We start from the raw sequence: 19,919 nt of genomic DNA, 5'->3' as shown, positions 1-19,919 counted from the left end.
ATCAGATTTACTTCCTGTTATTGTTATTCCAATACTGGAGAGAAACATTTAATTTCCAGAAGTTTTCATTTAACCTTAATGAAAACCAAACCCATACAGATCTACTTAAAAAAAAGTAAACATTTTGGTCTGAACATGAACCTGCTTGATTGCAAGAACATTTACCTAATAATTTCATAATATTAGCATCACTCTAATTATATCCTTTGGCTCTCCCAGGCATGATCACAAGGCTTTTGAAATTCAGATGATGAACTTGGACTGACCCCAGGCCACAGGACCCAAGTGGCCAGCAGCTTAATTCACTGTTCACAGCTGAGACAGGGAAATTTCTGATTCTACTCTTTTGTTCTGGGCTTTGTGGGCTCTGAACGGCACTTACGTCTCGTCCGTGAATGCTATTCCAAAATATTCCTTCTCCTTCAGGTTGAAATGAGATGCCACGAGGTCAAGAAGCTCCTTGGCCAAAAGCTTGGGCTGGGAAAGAATAAAAAGGGAAGAGATTAAGTGAGGAGACAGCTTTTCCTAGAACCTGCCATCTCAGGTTTCTAGCATGTTTTCTGTGCAGTGTTTCAAAGCTCAAGTGTTATACATAAATGCAGATTGACTATTATAAAACCCAAAGGAACAGACCACCGGAACACTATTGAGCAAACAGCCGAGTCAAAGGTCATAGGTAACAGATGGAGACTGTCTTGTTTCCTAATAGGTTCGTTCTGTCAATAAATGGCACTGCTCTTTGCTGACAAACCCAGTGACTTTCCCTCTTACATTTTGTGCCGCACTGTTGGGAAGTTTCCATTATATCTTTTTATAGGAATTAATAATTTAGGGGCTAGGTAGATGGTTAAGTCAGTAACGTGCTTGCTGTGCATGCGTGAGGACCAGAGTTCCGAGGTCGGGGACCCATGTAAATGCTGGTGTGGTGACATGCATGTGTACCCCCCAGCTGCGGAGGTGGGGAGGAGGAGGAAGAGCCCTAGGGACTCACTGGCTATTCAGTCTAGCTGGGTTGGTGAGCTCCAGGTTCAGAGAGAGGCTCTGTCTCAAACATAAGGTGGACAAGGACTGGAGAGCTAATGTAGAGGTTAAGGCGTTTGCCTGCAAATCCATAGGACCCAGGTTTAATTCCTCAGGATCCAAGTAAGTCAGATGCACAAGGTGGCGCATGCATTTGCAGTTTGTTTGCAGTGGCTGGAGGCCCTGGCATGATCATTCTCTCTCTATCAGTCTGTCTGACTCTCTCTCTCTCATAAATAAATAAATAAAAATAAGGTGGAGAGCAACTGAGGAAGGCCCCCCCCATATTCATCTCTGGCCTCTGCATGTACATCTGTGCACGTGCACATTCATGGGTACCACACACATACAAACATGCATATGTACATGCATGCACACCACCCACACAGTTGAAAAATAATTTATTTCACAACCACTGCACACAAATGCTCTGAGGTAACTTTCCAATAAATCCATCACAAATTGAAAATACTGTTGAGTAAAACATACATTTAGGGCTAGAAAGATGGCTTTGCAGCTAAGGCACTTGCCTGCAAAGCCAAAGGATCTAGGTTCGATTCCTCAGGACCCCATGTAAGCCATATGCACACGGTGGTGCAAGCATCTGGAGTTCATTTACAGTGGCTGGAGGCCCTGGTGTGCCCATTCTTTCCCTCTCTTTCTCTCTTTCTCTCTCTCATAAATAAATAAATAAAATCTAAAAAAATACATTTAATCAGCACGTGAGAGGTTTGTAATACAGACAATTAGAGACGACTGTAGCATCTCGCCCTGGCCCAATTCAGCATTCAAAGTATGGTTTCTGCTAACTGCTTATTGCTTTTCTGCCATCATAGAGTGTAAACCCCGAAGCTGAACTGTGGTAAATCTAGGGTGCTCTGTATTTGCTATGTGGTGGCCATTGCCCTGAGCACTTTGCATACAGCAGAATCTCTCAGCTTCAGTATAATCCTGTGCAATTGTTCACCATATGGGAGGAAACAGGCTAGAGATGAGGTTGATGTTCCCCCTTTATGATCTTCATGCCTTCTTATCTTGACTCACCAGCCAGGGAAAACTGTGCAGAGTGATGGTGTAAAGCTACATGTTCTCCCTGGGAGGCAGAAATCCATGGGAGAACCCAGCTTGCTAAGGCAATGCCCTCTCCTGTGCTCATACTTCCATTCCCCCCACACTTTGCAGCCATGAAAAAGCCACCTCTGAACCAATAGGGAATTGAAGGTTTGATGACAGCCCCTCCTTCATCAACACAAGAGAGTCTCAGATTGGAGGGTGGGGGAGACGCATGGCACATCTCGGAATTGTACTGATGAGTCATGAGGGAGAACACAAGATGGGGGCTCCCAACACTGCAAACAAATACTGATTGTTGTGGGATGCTGCAGGCTCTTCTGCCAATGCTAGATCCTCCCCAGAAACTGTTGGGCTGCCCAGATATGAAGCACTTAATATGGGACTATGAGGCAGGCTGGACGCTTGCCATCCCTTTCAAGTTGGCCACAGCTTTTCTTTTCTTTCTTTTTTTCCCTTTGTGTGCATATGTGTGTGAGCATCTGTGCATGTGTGTGCCCAGATGTGCAAGTGACATGCGCTCATGCTCTGCCTTACTTCCGTGAAAAAAGTCTCTTACTGGACTTCGAGCTGTTTTAGGTTAGACTGGCTGATAGGGAGCCGAGGGGTTCCTCGTGTCTCCTCCCCTCCCTCAGCTCTGGGGTAACAGGCACACGCGGCCACGCCTGGCTTTTTCCCTCGGTGCTGGGGATTGCACTCAGCTCCTCCACTCTAACCCGCTACGCCATCCTCCTAGCTCCTAGTCATAGTATTTCTGTGACGACTGCTTCTCCTGGGAACATTCTGAGCAGGCTGCGGCACCCAACTACAATCCCAACACTCAGAGACAGAGGAAGGAGGAAAAGGCACTCAAGGCTGCTCTGGGCGACACAGCAAGAGCCTCTCTTGAAACAAAACAAAACAAAACAAAACACGTTTTTCTTCTTTGGAGAATCTTTGGACCTGACCTTGAGGCTGTGTCAGACTTAGCATCCTCGCCAGTAAGAGATCATCCAGCACTCCGAATGGATTGGCTCTTGGTGTAAATGTCAAAAGTCCCCTGAGGGCAAGCCTTGTGCATGGGGACACAGACGGAACAGTAGGTGGTCTGACAGGGTCAGCGTGTGGTATTATAAAATGAGGTGTAACTAAAATGTCTTGTTGTGGGCTCCTCCAGATTATTGTAAAACATCCAGGCCAAACTTGGAAAGGACAGAAACCAAAAGTTCTTTCTCTTTGGAGTAAACTTTAAAGCCAGTGTCTGGAAACATGTGGTTGGAGATACATTTATCCAAGAGAAGGAAGGAATAATTGACCTACCACCAACTCATTACATACATTAGTCACAGAAATGATGGGGTGCATGGAAGGCGAGGTATGGGACGGGATTAGGGAGAATATAGGGGTGGAACTGGGACCTTGGTCAGTAGGCATTGAAGACGTGGGCCTCTTGCCATTTAAACCTTAGCGTGGCAAAAGGCAGGCATCGAGCAACTTTTGCTAATCATATCACATTTGTATTGCTTCTTCTTTTTGTTGTTGTTGTTTGTTTTCTCAAGGTAGGGTCTCTCTCTAGCCCAGGCTGACCTGGAATTCACTTTGGAGTCTCAGGGTGGCCTCAAACTCATGGAGATCCTCCTATCTCTGCCTCCGGAGTGCTGGGATTAAAGGAGCGCATCCTCTTTTGAATTCCATGTCTTCCAAGGAAATCTCTGAGGAATCACTACTACATCCGAGATATGGAACTGAGAGTTGCCATAGACTATCTCATCTCATCCAACTTAGACATGTCTATTCTGTTGCCAGTCAAGAAGCAGAGACATCACACAAGTTGTTCTCAGTCTCACGGGAAAGTGAGAATTGAAAACAAGGTCTGGATAGACACAATGCATAGTGCTCAGCCACAGGGGAATGGAATTTCGATACACGCAGCAATGAGCAAGCCCTGAAGACATCATGCTAAATGAAAGAAGCTAAAGCCACAACACCAGGTTTTATTTTGTGATTTCATAGAGAATAGACATTACCAGAGGGCCGGGGCTGGGCTCTGCTGTCGATAACGGCAACGTTGTAGAAATGGTGGTAGCTCTTACGTAACATTGTGTGTACTTAACGCCCTGAAGCGCATGCATACAAAATGGTTAAAACGGTAAATTTTGTGTTTTGTACATTTTAACCTCAAGTTTATGAAAAAAAAAAAAACCCAATAAACAAACAGCTTTGCATGGCCTCAAAGCGCAGATGGATAACCTCTCTCTGAAGTCTTTTCCTGGACCTCAGAACTTCTGGGTGAGAGGTCAAGGATCATGTGCCCCAAAGGCTCTGGGGGTGAGGGTTACAATGCTTGCCCCAAATTCGTATGCTGACTTCATGGATAGCTTCTGTAGAAAACAGAAACCATCAATCCCTTTCCAGTTTCGTCTTTAAGTACATATGCACCGTTCTCAAAGAAGGAGAGAGGTCATGGGTCATCCACGATTTAGACATGGAGAAGTGGGCTGGGGAGATGGCTCCGTTGGCAAAGGGCTTGTGGTGCGAGCCGAGGGTCCCAGTCAGATTCCTCAGCCCCCGTGTAAAAGCCAGGTGTAGCAGGGCGGCCTTAGAGCCAGCATGATGGGGAGGTGAAGCCAGGAAAATCCTGGGGGCTCTGAGGCTAGCTAGTCTGTCTTAACCAGTGAGCTCCAAGAAAACTCCAGAGTCTGTCTCTTTCACATGCCCTCTCTCAAAAATCAGGTGGAGGAAAACTGAGCAAGACACGAGACATCAGCTTCTGGCTTCTGCACGCGTGCACACATATGCATGTGCACCTGCCCACACACATATGTATGCATATACACGAACACATACACATGCATTAGACAAAGGGAGAAACCAAGGCAGTAATGGGGGAGATGATAGATTCCAGAAGACATGGAAATTGCACCTCCCAGTTTAACTTTCCACAAAAGCCACGCAAGTCTGCTGTCAAGGTGTCTGGCAGCAGTTGCTGGCTGCTCACAAACATAAGAGTGGGGGTGCATTCAGGGCCCGGGATGTGGTCCACCTCCTTATCTGTCATTTGTATCCATCCCAGTGTGGTTTTACCAGTCCTCACTGACTCAAGCAGTCTCTTAAGGCTGGGGTTTAGCTATTTCAGGCAACAGCATCTGGATTTCCCAGTCTTGCAGAGGAAGACAATATTCCCCTTTGATGTGATGGTGATTCACAAACTACCTTGCTCTGCAAGTGCCTTACACCCGTTGGAAGCAAGCTGCTTGATAAGCAGACCACTCTGCCATTCAGTACTTGGAAGGGCTGTTTACAGAATCCTGCTAATTATAATTTGCTAATTGCTTGTGTTGAAAACATTTGGGGAGCCTTGCAGGGGTTGTGCTGGGAGCAAGGCCAAGAGAGCCCCCAGCAGCCCGTGGGGTCCTATGGGACAATGGTGGCTGGGGCGGAACAGGATGAGCAAGGGGAGCTCTGTGTGTCGGGGGTTAGCTACTCCAGTCTCTCCGGCCGTGCGGGCCCTGTGACGTCAGTGCGCTTAAGACTTTCTCTCAGCCTGTCATTAACTGTCCTCTCAGGAGCTTCTCTCCTCCGTATTCTTTAAAAAAATTATTTTTGTTTACTTTTGCTTTTATTTATTTGAGAGCAACAGACAAAGAGGCAGAGAGAGAAAGACAGATAAAGGGAGAGAGAAAATGGATGCACCAGGGCCTCCAGCCACTGCAAACGAACTCCATACACGTGCGCCCCCTTGTGCATCTGGCTAACGTGGGACCTGGGGAATCGAGCCTCGAACCGGGGTCCTTAGGCTTCACAGGCAAGCGCTTAACCGCTAAGCCATCTCTCCAGCCCTGTACTCTTTTTCCTATCAAATTCTTTCCCACTCTCCCTCTAAGCCGGCCTCCCTCCCTACATCTGGCAAGTGAGGTTTCCTTGGGAACGTCCTTTTCAGTCTGTTGTGCACAGTGGAGCCACCATTGTGGAAACACCCCAGTGCTCACTGGAGACCTGGACGACCAGTGTGGTGACAGGAAGGACGGCCGGAGGCCGGAGCAGCCCACTGACCCTGCTGCTCGGGCCTCGCCCTGGACTCACGTGCGGGGCTCAGGAGGCTGGCCTGTTCCAGTAGGAATCTGCATGCATACAGGGCTCCATCTTTTTTTGTTTTGTATGTGTGTGAACCCATGTTTATTTGTGTGTATGTGTAGGTACCTGCATGTGGAAACCAGAGGACAACCTTCAGAGTCATCCACAGGAACATGTTTGCCTCCTTTGAGATGGAAGCCTCTGGTTGGCCTGAGCTCACCAAGGAGGCTAGGCTAGTTAGCTGCATAGTCTGCATGTGTGTTTGTGAGTGTGCCCATGGAGACTGGAGGTCAGTGTCAAGTGTCTTCCTCAGTGGCCCTCCAACTTACTCTTTTTTGGAAAATTTTTTGTTTATTTCTATTTATTCATTTGAGAGCAACAGACAGAGAAAGCGGGGGACAGAGAGAGACAGAGACAGAGAGAGACAGAGACAGAGACAGAGAGAGAGAGAGAGAGAGAGAGAGAGAGAGAGAGAGAGAGAGTGTGAATGGGTGCCAGGGCCTCCAGCCACTGCAAACGAACTCCAGATGCATGCCCCCCCCTTGTGCATCTGGCTAATGTGGGTCCTGGGGAATCGAGCCTCGAACCAGAGTCCTTAGGCTTCACAGGCAAGCACTTAACCACTAAGCCATCTCTCCAGTCCCCAAGTTACTCTTTGACATGAGGTCTCTTGCGGAACCTAGAGCCCAGTGGTTTGGCTAGACGAGCTAGCGAGCTAGCCCCAGAGACTTCTGATCTCAGCCTCCCCTGAGCTGAGCTTACAGGGACAGGCCACCATGGTCCTGGTCCACATGGGTCCTGCTCCACAGGCTTGCCCAGCAAGCATTTTACCCACCTCCACAGCCTCAAGATAGGCTTTTGACACAGCCACATGCAGGAGAAGACACGACAGGCTGAGATGGGAGTGGCCCAGACGCACTGGTCAGCAGTGGTGGCCACTACACATGCCACCAGCAGCAGGAAGGGCCGGGGCTGAGGCTCCCTCCAGCTTGCTTCAAACTGTGAGAACACAGCTCTGACATTTTCAGCCACCAGATTATGGTGATTTGCTTTGGCAGCCACAAGAAACATTTAAATCTCCTCAGATTAGAACCTCAAAGATCCGGTGTGTCCTGCGTAGCCTGGCTGACAGGTCCCAGGCACAGGAAGCACAGTGTTTGCTGGCTGTCTGCCTCAGGAAGGGCCTTGAGCCCAAGCCCCTTGGAGTAAGAGTGCTATCTCTGTCTGTGGACAGATGCCACCCTGGGCAGAAGGAAGGTGAACCAACTCTGGTCAGCCAGTGGTGAAGTGGCATTAATTCAGCAGTGGGTTCTCCCTCAAGCCACCATTCCCATGGGGTTTCTATCGAACTCAAAGGAAGTTCTGCTTCTGTGTTAATGGCATTAAAAATAAAATAAACCAGCAAACATCAAAAAGCACCATCAAATGGCTTCCATCTGCCCTTTGGGAAGACTCAGAGCTGTGTTCCAAGACTGAGTCCACTCTCTCTACATCACAAGGGTGATTTTCTCTTCCTTTTCCTTTCATTTCCTTCCTTCTTTCCTTCCTTCCTTCTTTCTTTTCTTTTCTTTTTTTAATTGGAGACAGGTGTAATGCTGTGTAGCTGCAATCCTTTCACCTCAGCCCCCCTGCTTCCAGGATGATCGGTTGCATAGTGCCATGCCTGGCTCTCAAGGATATTCTTTTCCCTCTCGTTTGTATATGTGCGTATGTGTTTCCATACATGTGTCCGTGGGTGCACGTGAAAGTGAGAGTTAACATTGGGTGCCTTTCTCCATCACTCTCCACATTATTTACTAAAGCAGGCTCTATCATTTGAACCCACAGCTCATTGCTTTGCTAGACTAGGTGTAACAGGGTGTTAGGGGTCAAGGAAAGTTCTTGAACCCCAAACCCAAGGTTTATTTTTTTCTGTTTTATGTTTATTTATTTATTTTAAAGTGACAGAGAAGGAGGGAGAGAGGGAGAGAGAGAGAGGGAGAGAATGAGCATGCCAGGGCCTCCAGCCACTGCAAACAAACTCCAGACGCATGTGCCCCCTTGTGCATCTGGCTAACGTGGGTCCTGGGGAATTGAGCCTCGAACTGGGGCCTTTAGGCTTCACAGGCAAGCACTTAACCACAAAGCCATCTCTCCAGCCCCAAGGTTTGTTTTTTAATTCTAATCAAAGAATTGAATAAAAAAGACTGAGAAGGATAATTATTAAATTAATATATTTATTGAGGGAAGCTAAGGACAGAGCCAAGAAAAGGCACCCAGGTGGCTAGAGATCCCACATGGAGGGCCTGGAAAAACCATGGAAAGAAAAGAAAGAAAAGAAAGTTCAAGAAGCTCCTGCCATGTGAGGAGCTGGAGGGGGTAAAGAACCCATGTAGAGAGTAAGGGCTGGGGGGGGCTCCCCTTGGTTCAACCGGGCTGGACCTAGAGGAAATTTCACCCATAGCTGAAAGTTCCTAAGTGATCAGAGAGCCTGCTCTCCCCTTGCAAAGGTATTTATGACCATATGGTGGTGGCTGTCTTCAGGCTCAGGTGAACCAGGGGACAGCTGGTTGGTTAGGGCGAGGGGCTGTCTCAGGAAGAGGCTAGCCCTGACACCAAGTTCCAAGGGCTGAACTTGACCAAGCACCATGTTTAAATCCTATGAAAGACACCCCTCCCAGGAGGGGTCCTGGTTGGTTGTGAAAAAACAGGTCTAGGGAACTAGACAAGCGATAAAAAGTCAGATCATCTTTGATCTTTTAGCAAGAGTAGACTTTCCTGTCTTTTTTTTTTTAACCTGCAGGGGTCCAGTCACCCTAACCATACCCCTCTCTCCTAGGTACTGTCTCTGCCTCCAAGTCGGGTAACAGGCAGGCTGCCAGGCCTGCCCAACATTTATGTGAACGCTGGAGACCTGAACTCAGCAAGCACTTCGTTCAGTGCGCCGTCTCCCCAGACCTCAAGGGTGTTCCTGATAATTTGCTATTGCCAGTTGCAGTGACCACGAGGCTGGTAAGGGTCACACTCCATGGACACAGCTGTGGGTACTCTGTGCTCAGCACTGCCTGCCCGCCCACTCTGCCTACCGGGAAAGTGGGCACTCCAAGACCTCGTGGACAGGTGATTCCTACTCGTTAAGCAAGCCCACAGCTGTGAAATAAATGGCAGCACAGGTCAACTCCAGGAGACCGTAGAAACCACGGCCAATATGCCCTTTCTTTCTGGACAGGAGGAGCTGGGTTTTCTTCCCAGAAGGCCTTGGGCAGCTTTAATAAATGCTGCCTGAGCATGCGCTCTCCTTGTGCTCCTGAGTCCCCAGCCTGGGGCTCCGCGCTGTGCTGGCCAGGGCTCACTGCTTGCTTCCCGGGAGAAAGGGGGCGGGGAGGGGCTGAGGTCATTCCATGCAGAGCCCATTCTGGCAGCTCCCCTCCCCTGCCAACGCCACCCTCGGGCTCTGCTCATTAGTCTGTCTAACAGAGCCTTGGATTCTGCAGCAGGGAATAAACAGAGGCCACTTCTTTTATGCAGACTGATGTAAAGAATAATGGGGCCAGGGTTCCAGAATAAACAGGGAAGTTCTTGCCCCACTGGGGAGTCCTTGTCCAACCAGAATCCTATTCCGCTAATGCCTGGCTGGCTCTGCGTCCAGACTAGGAGTCAATAATGCCCTGAGCGCGCCACAGAGCTGGCTGCAAACCAGCACCCAGCAACACTATTAAGCACTCGCTGAGCACAATGTCTGTGTTTCCAGCCTGAACTGGGTATTTTGCATGGACTCACTCCATTAATTCCATAAGCCAGGCACCTAGTCCCAGATACCTCCATCACAACCAAGTCACAGAGGCGACCAGTTTACCGCTTTCGCAGTCAATGGGCGGCTGGTCTCAACCACGGGTCAGGTGGTTTAGATCACCTGGAAACATGGGTTATATAAGGAGACAGAGACCATCCAAGGGCAAGGGGAGCCACTTTGTTACCAGCTTATAGCTTACAGCTTACATATGAACGGGACCAGAGTGTCTGCCTGTAGCCATTAGCCCCTGATGGTTCATTTGAGGAGAGACACAGCAGATCTTGGCGCACCGAAGTGGGATGGAGCGACAAAAGTCAGGCACAGGAGTGACAACAGGACAGCAGCAGGAAAGAATTAAAAAACAAAGGCTGGGGCTGGAGAGATGGCTTAGCGGTTAAGCGCTTGCCTGTGAAGCCTAAGGACCCCGGTTCGAGGCTCGGTTCCCCAGGTCCCACGTGAGCCAGATGCACAAGGGGGCGCACGCGTCTGGAGTTCGTTTGCAGAGGCTGGAAGCCCTGGCGCGCCCATTCTCTCTCTCTCCCTCTATCTGTCTTTCTCTCTGTGTCTGTCGCTCTCAAATAAATAAATAAAAAATTAAAAAAAAAAAACCAAAAAACAAAGGCTGTTGACCAGACCCTGAAGTTATGCTCACGTATAGACGTCTTGTCTTTCCACTACCTATTGTGACATTGTCTCTTCTAGTAAGAGCTCTTTCACCAGGTTCTAGGTTTATCCTTTCTCATTTAATCTTCAAATTAGTCAGCTAGTATTAATGGTATGCCTAAGGCCACCATCTCCATAGCACCTGCATAGAGCTTGAGTTTAGGGTTGACTCCAAAGGCTGGGTTTTAGTTTTATTATTCTTTGTTTACCTAGTCAGTCAAAACTGGCCAACATTGCGGATACTGTGACTACAGCATACAACGCGGTGCTCCGATGTGCCCATCACAGCCTGATGAACCCAGACAAACTCATACATCCATTTCTGCACACGCTTAAATTTCTCCTAGCGAGGAGAGCACTTAAAATCGAGTCTCAGCAATTTCTGATACGGAAGAAGTGTTACCACCTGGACAACGGAGCTCCCGAAGGAAGCTTTGGTTTAAACGACACCGCACACCTCCAACAAGCAATTGACTTCTCGGACGTCCCAGCATCTAGGTGAAGTTGCATCTGTTCACACGGTAAGATGTGGTCAGGCAGTATTTAATTAATATTTGCAGCCGTAACAACGCCAGTGCTTGACGCGCAGTTGGCACCTGGACAAGGTCCCTATTAGGGGGTGGGGGGAAGGCTCAGTTGGTAACATGCTTATTCTGCCAGCATGAGGACCTGAGCATGGATTCCCAGGGCCCACATAAAATTTGGGCAGGGAGGCTCACACCTATAATCCCAGCGCTGAGCAGACAGAGACAGGAGATCCCTGGGGCTTGCTGGTCAAATTCAATCAAGGAGCTCTGGGCTCAGTGTCTCAAAGAATCAGGTGGACAGTGATTGAAGAAGACACATGACATAACTTCTGGCCTCCACATGCATGCACCACACCACATACATATGTAAAATCCCCTGAGGTTTCTCTTGCTAGAGTGGGCAGACAAAGGGGTAAAGTATTTGGTCTCAGCCCAGCCCAGCAGGGAAGCAGACTGCAGAAGGGGATGGTGTTTGGACACACTTTGGGAGCTGGTCTAAAGCAGAGAACTGCTAGGCAGCCGGTGGTACCCCATGCAGCGAGAAGGGGGACGGGGCCAGATGTCACATGCAGTGATGCAAAAGAGTTGCTGGGTTTTCTTCCCAGAATGCATCTCTAGACACCATGCAGGAAGCCTGTGGCTTACAGACTGAAATGCTGCCGGTGTGCCCCAGAAACAAAGTGACAGTTCCCAACTGCACTGCAGTGAGCCTTTCCTTCCTTCCTGGTTCTTCCCGATGCCAGTCCATTCCTACAGTCCTCTCTCCTCCCTGTCCATTTTCCAAGGACTCAGCTCAGGCAAAGGCACCTCTCTGGGAACGACCTTCTCTTCTCTTTTTACTGTCCTTTTTACTTTCTTCTTTTGATCCCTTCCTCTTATTTCCACTTCATTTCTTTGGTGTTTTTCTAAGTTACTGATTGTCCTGAGCATCTAGGAAGAGTTGGGAGCTGATATCATTCTGGGAGGGAGTCTTTCTCCCCCATGCATTTGAATGATGCCCAATGGGAAGGCTTTGACAGGCATCCATAATTATTACTCCTCTGGAAATGCACAGCGCTCCACTAGCCTGCTTTATTCAGGACGCCCCTGGGGACTCTGGAGGCAGGCAGGTGTTCATTAGGGGCTGCCTTCCAATTCACCCAGCAACCCCCAGACTCCAGCCTGCTCAGGGCAATGTCACAGGCCTGTTAATGAACAATAAACCTGCTTTGGTGTGGGGAGAGGTTCGTGGGGGAGGCTACAAAGGCAGTTCCATGGTCATCAGTGGACCTCTGCCAGATAGGGCGGTGAAGTCTGCAGCCCACGTTACTCCTAGTGAACAAGAGGGTGCTAAGCTGCGTTTCATCCTCCACCAACATCGTGTTGACCACTTACATTATCTATTTTTATTTGGGACAAAGAGAGAGAGGGAGTGAGAGTGTGTGCAACAAACTGCAACAAACTCCAGACACATGTACCACCTTGTGCATTTCGCTTACAAGGGACCTGGAGAATTGAGCCTGGGTCCTTACGCTTCGCAAGCAAGTGCATTACCTGCTAAGTCATCTCTCCAGCTACAATAAAAAAAAAAATTTATTTATCAGAAACAGAGAGAGAGAATGAGCATGCCAGGGCCTCTAGCCACTGTAAACGAACTCCAGATATATGGACCACCATGTGCATCTGGCTTATGTGAGTACTGGGGAATTGAACCTGGCTCCTTAGGCTTCCTAGGCAAGTGCCTTAACCACTGAGCCATCTCTGCAGCCCCTTTTCTTTTCTTTAGAGAGAGGCCTATCTGGGCTGGGGAGATGGCTCAGTTGGTAATGTGGTTGTTGCACAAACATTAGGACCTGAATTCAGGTCGCAGTAATCAAACCAAAAGCTGGACACAGTGGCATGTGCCTGTGTTCTAGGTGTTGGGGAGGAGGAGTCGGGAGGACTCCTGGGACTTGCCGCCTACCAGCCTGGAGGAGTCAGTGAGCTGCAGGAGCGGTACAAGCCCCTGGCTTGTTACATAAGGTGGGAGCAATTTAAGATGACCCTCGGTGTTGACGTCCAGCCTCCACATGCATACACACAGAGATGTACAGATGCCTGAAAACACAAACGCAAAGCTACGCCCGCCTCCGTACACACACTCACGTACACACAGAACCAGACGCCTGCCCTGTATGCTTGGTCTTGCACCTGTCTCACACATAAAGCAGGGAGTGACAAGACTCCTTTGCGTGTAAACACCCTATGCTCACTACTTGAAGAAGTAAACTTTTCAAGATCAAAAATCACACTGATGGGGCTGGAGAGATGGCTTAGTGGTTAAGCACTTGCTTGTGAAGCCTAAGGACCCTGGTTCAAGGCTCGATTCCCCAGGACCCATGTTAGCCAGATGCACAAGGTGGCGCATGCATCTGGAGTTCGTTTGCAGTGGCTGGAGGCCCTGGTGCGCCCATTCTCTCTCTCTCTGCCTCTTTGTCTCTCTTTCTCTGTCACTCTCAAATAAATAAATAAAATGAACAAAAAAAATCACAATGATGGTATGGTTCTACCTCTAAAGTGGCAGAGGGCACCAGGACTGATTCAAACCGAGTCCTGGCACCTCGCCCTTCATTTTGCATCTGTCTCCTTTACTTTGGGTCACGCAGCGGGTGAGCACGTTAACTACGCAGGGAGCGTCTATTCAGAAACCGTCTTCTTCCCCTGTGAGACTGAAGGTGACTGGGTAAGAGTCACGCGGGCATCCTGCTATTAGTTTTTCACAGTCCTCGCTTCCAAATTCACCAATGACACATACCTAAAGGTCTTCAGTTCTTCCTTGTCCTAAACCTGCAGTCACCTGAGAGTCTAAGGCAGCCAAACAGATCCCTGCCCCCACCACGAAGACAATTATCCATGTTGTCCATCAAGGCCGTACCCTGCAGCATAAATAATGCTCTCCAGGGCACAGCTTGTCCCCACAAGCAACCAGGGCTTCCTCGGGCCACGCTGTAGCATCAGAACTGAGATGGAGATCAACCAGACAGCATCTTGGCCATGAATGCTCAGTTATGAGCACTTCTTGCCTCCTCTTCCTCAGTTCTTCCTCCTTCAAAACCTGAAGTTCACATCAAAACCCCCTAAATGGACTTGGGGTCACTGGGGTCCAGTATGCACATCTGTTTAATCTCCTTTCTGTCCTTTCCGCTATTCCCGATCTCTGGTTGGGTTAGGCTCCTTGGGACTGTCATCAAAGCTGGGGCTTTCCCCATAAAGCTGTGACGATGACAATTACATTGGTCTGACACTCAGGAAAGAGTGGAGGAAGGTGCTACTCCAGCAACCCAGGAGCAGCCACTGAAGTTGGAGCTGTGAAACTGGCTCTACATAGCTCGTCTGGAGTCTTAGACAAGCCATGGACCTGAAGTTTCAGTTTCGCAGCAGCGGCGAGAAGCATCTAGAAGTTCTTCCTTAGAGGTGAGCACAGCAACAGCGCAGAGTCAAGCACAAGCGCTCATTCATATTTCCTTTCCAGGGTAAGGAGCAGCCGGGCTTTCTCCATGGCGGCACCCCCCGGCCTCCGCCTTCCCCTAGGGTCTGGCCGGTGTTCACGGAATGTGGCTTTTTTGCTGTCCTAGTGAAAAGAGACCTTTGCATGTGGTGTGATGCTGGGGAGAGGTGGAGATTGTGAGGAAGCGAAACACAATACAGGGTTGAGATGCCTCCTCTTAAGATATAAGTACCCCTTTCATGAAACCTGGGTTGTGAATTTGTGATTAAACTATGGGGCTCTGCAACCTAATTCTTTTTATCTTTATTTATTTTGGTATTTGAATGTGTGCATAATATATGTGGTGTGTGTATGTACAGTAGAATATGCACATGTGTGCGGAGGCCATGGGTAACCATCACGGCCCGCTGCTGCTCTCTGAGTATCTTCCTTCCTTCCTTCCTTCCTTCTTTCTCTCTTTTCTCTTTTTCTTTCTTTCTTCTTCCTCTTTTTCTTTTTTCTTTCTTTTTAAAAAAATTTTATGTATTTATTTGAGGGGAGCATGAGCATACCAGGGCCTCTCGCTGCCACAAAGGCACTCCAGAAGCACGTGCCACACTGCGCATCTGGCTTTCTGCAGGCACTGGGGAAACGGATCCTGGGCCGGCAGGCTTTGCAAACAAGTGCCGTTAACGGCTGAGCTATTGCCCCAGCCCCTGAGTTATTTTCTTGTCTCACTGAACCTAGAACCGCTGTTTTCAGTCAGACTGGCTGACCAGCAAACCCCGGTGACTGTCCTGTCTCCCTCTCCCACGGGACTGGGGTGGCGGTGTGCAGGGCCCTGCCCAGTTGTCTATGTGGGCGCTGCAGATCACGCTCGAGCCCACTCAAATCTTCATGCTCTTGCCCACAGCACCATCTGCCCAGTCCCTGAAACTCCAGTGTGCCACAATGGCATCCATCTTACAGGGTTTTGGTGTCAATTCAATAAACTGTCACTTATAAAAGTCCTGGTATACAATAGGTAATCAATAAAAATGGGTTCCCCTTTCTCAGGTAACTGAATCTCCACAAAAATTACTTGGCCCCTTATCACTTCAACAAGGACCATTCCTATCAGAATCTAAGTTTTCTTCAGTAGCAACTGTCAGCCTTTATCTTGGGAGCTATGCATAAATCATCCCCCAGAGTAAGGAGAACAGAAAGCAGCCAAGTTCCTTTGGATTCGAGCTTCTTCCATAGCCTGGCCCTACGGAGCCCCTCTTGCTTTTCTCTGTTTGCAGTAATACGCACTCCATTCACCGAAGGAGCGCTCACATTTTCACACCTGCTACCTATTGCTTCTGCAGGGTTACAACTATTCTTGCTGGCTGGGGTGTGTGTGTGTGTGGGGGGGGGATTTCCAGTTCCAGCAATATGCCTGGAGACTTCCATGGCTTTTCAGCGTGAATCCGTATTTGAGTTTGGAAGCTCTCTGAGTGCCGCCCTGTGCATCCTCCCTGCGGAGAGCTTTGGCAGACAGCTGGCAGGTGCATGCTGCAGAGCGGCACTTTGCCCTGCTGATGTCATTTCCAATACAATTAGCAAGGCATGCTCACTGGGGCGGGAGAGTAATGGGCAAGTGCACAGGTGCTGGATCCCAGGAGGATAGGGTGGAGAGACCAACGTTTGGCTGACAAAGATCTATTCCTAAAAAGCAGTTGCATGAAAGGCAGACCAACAACACTGCAAAGGCCATGTGGCTCCCCGGCTGCCTTGCACCATGCCAGTTAAGAGAGTGCCAGCGCAGGATGGGCTCCTGGGCCGGAGCGAATCGCTCCACCATCCTCACATATCGGAACGGATTTACAAGACATCACCTGAGCCCCGAGGAAATATTCTATGTGGTATCTGACATTAGACATTGATAGAAGTGAATTGGGCCACAAATTTAGTAAAATCCTCATGCTTCCATAAAACACATTATTTTTATTTTTACCCTTTTTTTTAACCCTATGTTACCATTTTCAGAAGGTCTTCAGAACTGTAATAGTAGACTAAGAACATAAACTCTTCTTTCCCCTTATCCACTGTTCTGTTTAGAAAGTTATCAGAAAATGTTAGTAAACATATGAATTATATTGATAAAGTATAAATATTAATAAAATATTAACATTTGCCCTCACTCCTTTCCCTCTCTCTCTTTCTTTCTTTTGAGACAAGTAGCACAGTCTAGCCTCAAACCCATGATCTTCTTGCCTCAGACTACTGAGTGCTGGGACCATAGGTGTGCATCACCAAGCATGCCACCTTAACTCTTTTAAGATATCACGTAACTTTAATGGTAGTCTATTGTTCTATTTTGTTACTAGCAGTTGTAGTTGATATCTTATTTTCATGATCAACTAAGCATCGTAGGCACTTAACTTCATGGTAAAGAGGTCTAGTATAATTCCTACTGCTGGACCAACAGTGTGACTCTGGAGAGAAGTTCCGCTCAGACAGGCTTCATGAGCAGCAAAAACTAACAGCCAGGTTCTTTCACAGAGGCCACTGTCTGCAAGTTTGCCCAAGCAAGGCACACGGGTGGCATTAGAGGTCATGTCTGCAGCACAGTTTCTGGGAGAACCAGAGCTGTAGGTGACACACATGCCTTCTAACTATGCAGACAGCTCAGCACACAGGTGCTCAGCGAAACCAGCCCCTTAGCTTGGAACAGACTCACAAACCATCTCCAGAAACCTGATAGGATACCCTGGATCCATGCATGGATCTGGCCAACAAATTTTTGGAGGCAGTATTTTATTAGGCTTTAAACACATGCTAATGTCAGCCATTATTAAATGGCTTGGCATTGACATTTTATCTTGATCCTGAAGCCAAACCACATAAGAAATATGGAGTGATTCTCAGTCCAGGCAAACTGACATAGCCTCCTGCAATACTGATAATAAGACAGGAAAGATGTTTTAAAATTCACATTCAGGGCTGGGGAGATGACTCAGCACTTAAGAGTGCCTGCTTGCAAAGTCTGATGGCCTGGGTTCGATTCCCCAGTATCCACGTGAAGTCAGATGCTCAAAGCGGCATGTGCATCTGGAGTTCGTTTGCAGAGGTAGGAGGGCCTGGTAACCTGTTCTCTCTCTCTCTCTCTCTCTCTCTCTCTCTTTTCCAGGCTTGCAAATAAATTAAAAAAATATATTTAAGTCACATTCAAAATAGCCAAAACAGATGAACAAAGGCCAGTGCTCTTACACCTGAGAGATGGAGGAGCTGGTACGGTGGGTCAGGACCCAGGATAGCTTTGACCTGAGTTTCCTCACTGACGGATCTGCACCCCCCCCCCCAGGTGTAAGGGATGGGCACATGGGGGGAGGAGAAGTAAGCAAATGGGAGTGCCAAGGGCCCCTCTCTTCCCTCCTGCTTCTGACGCCCTGCTCTTCCATGATGCCCTCAGCTACTCCAGAGCCCTTCTCTTGGATTCAATATCCCTTCCCTTTTCTCTTCTGCCCAGCTACTAAGATCTAGTCCTGCTCGGCCGGTACTCTGGGAAGAGCAATGCCAGGGTTGCAGGGTCGAGTATCTGTTCCAACAACTCCACAGCTGGACTCACTGACCACTCAAGAGCTGCTGACGCCAGCCTGGCCATCCATCTTGCTGCGCCACCCACTCTGCTCCTTACGTCTACTTCTTTGCAAGGATGGCCACATCTTGAGGACAGGAATTGTCCTGGGTGCACCTTTGTTTTCACATGAGCCTGGCCCAGTGTGAAATGGTTGCAGGAGAGAATGGATGAATGAGTGAGTAGATGAATATACAAATAAATGACGAAGTAGAGAAATAATTAGCAAGTCTTCAGATTGATAAGAAATAGCTTTTCCCATCGTTTCTGTTTCCTCATAATCTCATGAGCCTTTAGAAGATTCATTTGTTCTGCAGATTGTGAACTCATTCAAGCCCAGGACCTCCTAAAGATTATTTTTATTAGGACTCACAGATATGTCTTTAAAATTTTTTTGGTTTATTTTTATTTATTTATCTGAGAGCAACAGAGAGAGAGAGAGAGAGAGAGAGAGAGAGAGAGAGAGAGAGAGAGGGAGAGAGAGGGAGAGAGAGAGGGAGGGGGAGGGAGGGAGAATGGGTATGCCAGGGTCTCCAGCCATTGCAAACAAACTCCAGATGCATGCACTACCTTGTGCATCTGTCTTATGTGGGTCCTGGGGGATCAAGCCTCGAATCGGGGTCCTTAGGCTTCATAGTCAAGTGCTTAACCACTAAGCCAGGGACTCAGAGAAATGTCTTTTTCCTTTTGCCCTCCTTCTCTCCTTCCTTTCTTCCTTCATTTTTTTTTTCTTTTTGCAGTGCTTGGTATAGAACTCAGAGCTTTGCCCATGCCAGGAAAACATGCTACCACTGAGCTATATTACCAGCCTTTGATTTTTTTATTTTTTTTGAGATGGGATCTCAATATGTAACATAGGCTATGAACTCAATCCTTCTGCCTCAGCCTATTGGTATAAATAAGATTACAGGTTGTATGGCTCAGAGAGTTATCTTCAACCACTGGAAAATTCTCCTTGCACTGGTACTCTTTAGCTATGGGTCCAGCTGACATTGAACACCTTCTCTCCCATGTGTGATCCTGTGTGTCCCCATAAGTGGCGCTGAGGAAGTGTGGCATGAGATACCCTGTGAACGGAGAGCAAGGAGAAAAACACGCATCCCACTTTGCCTTTGTCTCTTGCCTGTTTCTTCTTGTCCAAAGCATTTCATCGAAACACTGGAGGGCCTGGCAGAGCCCTCGGCAACACTTCACAACAGCGAGACTTAATGGGATGGTTCCCATGCAATGCCTGACATCCTGACCCCTCCTTGTCATAGACAACAGAGCCTAGCAATGACCTCATCCGGGGTTAGACTGTGTGCCTCCTCCGCTGCCCTCGCTCTCTGGTGCAAGGCCTTGCCTTCTCATTCCTGGGGTAGAGTTAATAGGCTTTGCATTCATCATAATGTGTCCGCCTGTAAGAAGGAAATCATCATAGGCTACGACCCCATGACAGCAAGTGCCACTGTCTGCCAGGATGTGTGTCTGCTGGTTGTGGAGCTGTCACTCCCTGTCCTCATCCCTTTATCAGCAAGAGGAAAGGTCAGACCATGGCCCAAGTCACAGGCACAAAAGAGATGCTGCTAACTGAGCAGCTGCCTTCCCCAGCCTTGCCGTCAGCCTCTCTGCCTTTCCCAGCCTCTCCTTCACCTCTCTGCTTTTCCAGGAAGGTAAGGAATCAGGCTAAGAGTGTTAGAATAAGAACATAAAAAGTCAATGAAATACATCTTCCTCCTGGACCACTCCAAAGCCATGGGGAGATAGGGATGTAGCTCCGTGGCTGAG

At 48.4% G+C, this 19,919-nt stretch overlaps 1 protein-coding gene across 5 annotated transcripts in view; it reads right to left on the bottom strand.

Annotated features, from left to right (window-relative positions):
* Frmd4a (FERM domain containing 4A) overlaps positions 1–19,919 on the bottom strand; it is a 705,918-nt gene that overhangs the window by 169,848 nt on the left and 516,151 nt on the right. For all 5 annotated transcript variants that reach the window (XM_045135267.1, XM_045135268.1, XM_045135271.1 and 2 more), the window contains one exon: positions 383–477. In XM_045135267.1, coding sequence (XP_044991202.1) covers positions 383–477 — 95 coding nt within the window. The remainder of the gene's footprint in view (positions 1–382; positions 478–19,919) is intronic.

This window comes from Jaculus jaculus, chromosome 15 (assembly GCF_020740685.1).
Source record: "Jaculus jaculus isolate mJacJac1 chromosome 15, mJacJac1.mat.Y.cur, whole genome shotgun sequence".
Classification (NCBI taxonomy): Eukaryota; Metazoa; Chordata; class Mammalia; order Rodentia; family Dipodidae; genus Jaculus; species Jaculus jaculus.
The sequence above is the reverse complement of the archived record's forward strand: the minus strand, read 5'-3'. Positions and strand labels throughout refer to the sequence as shown.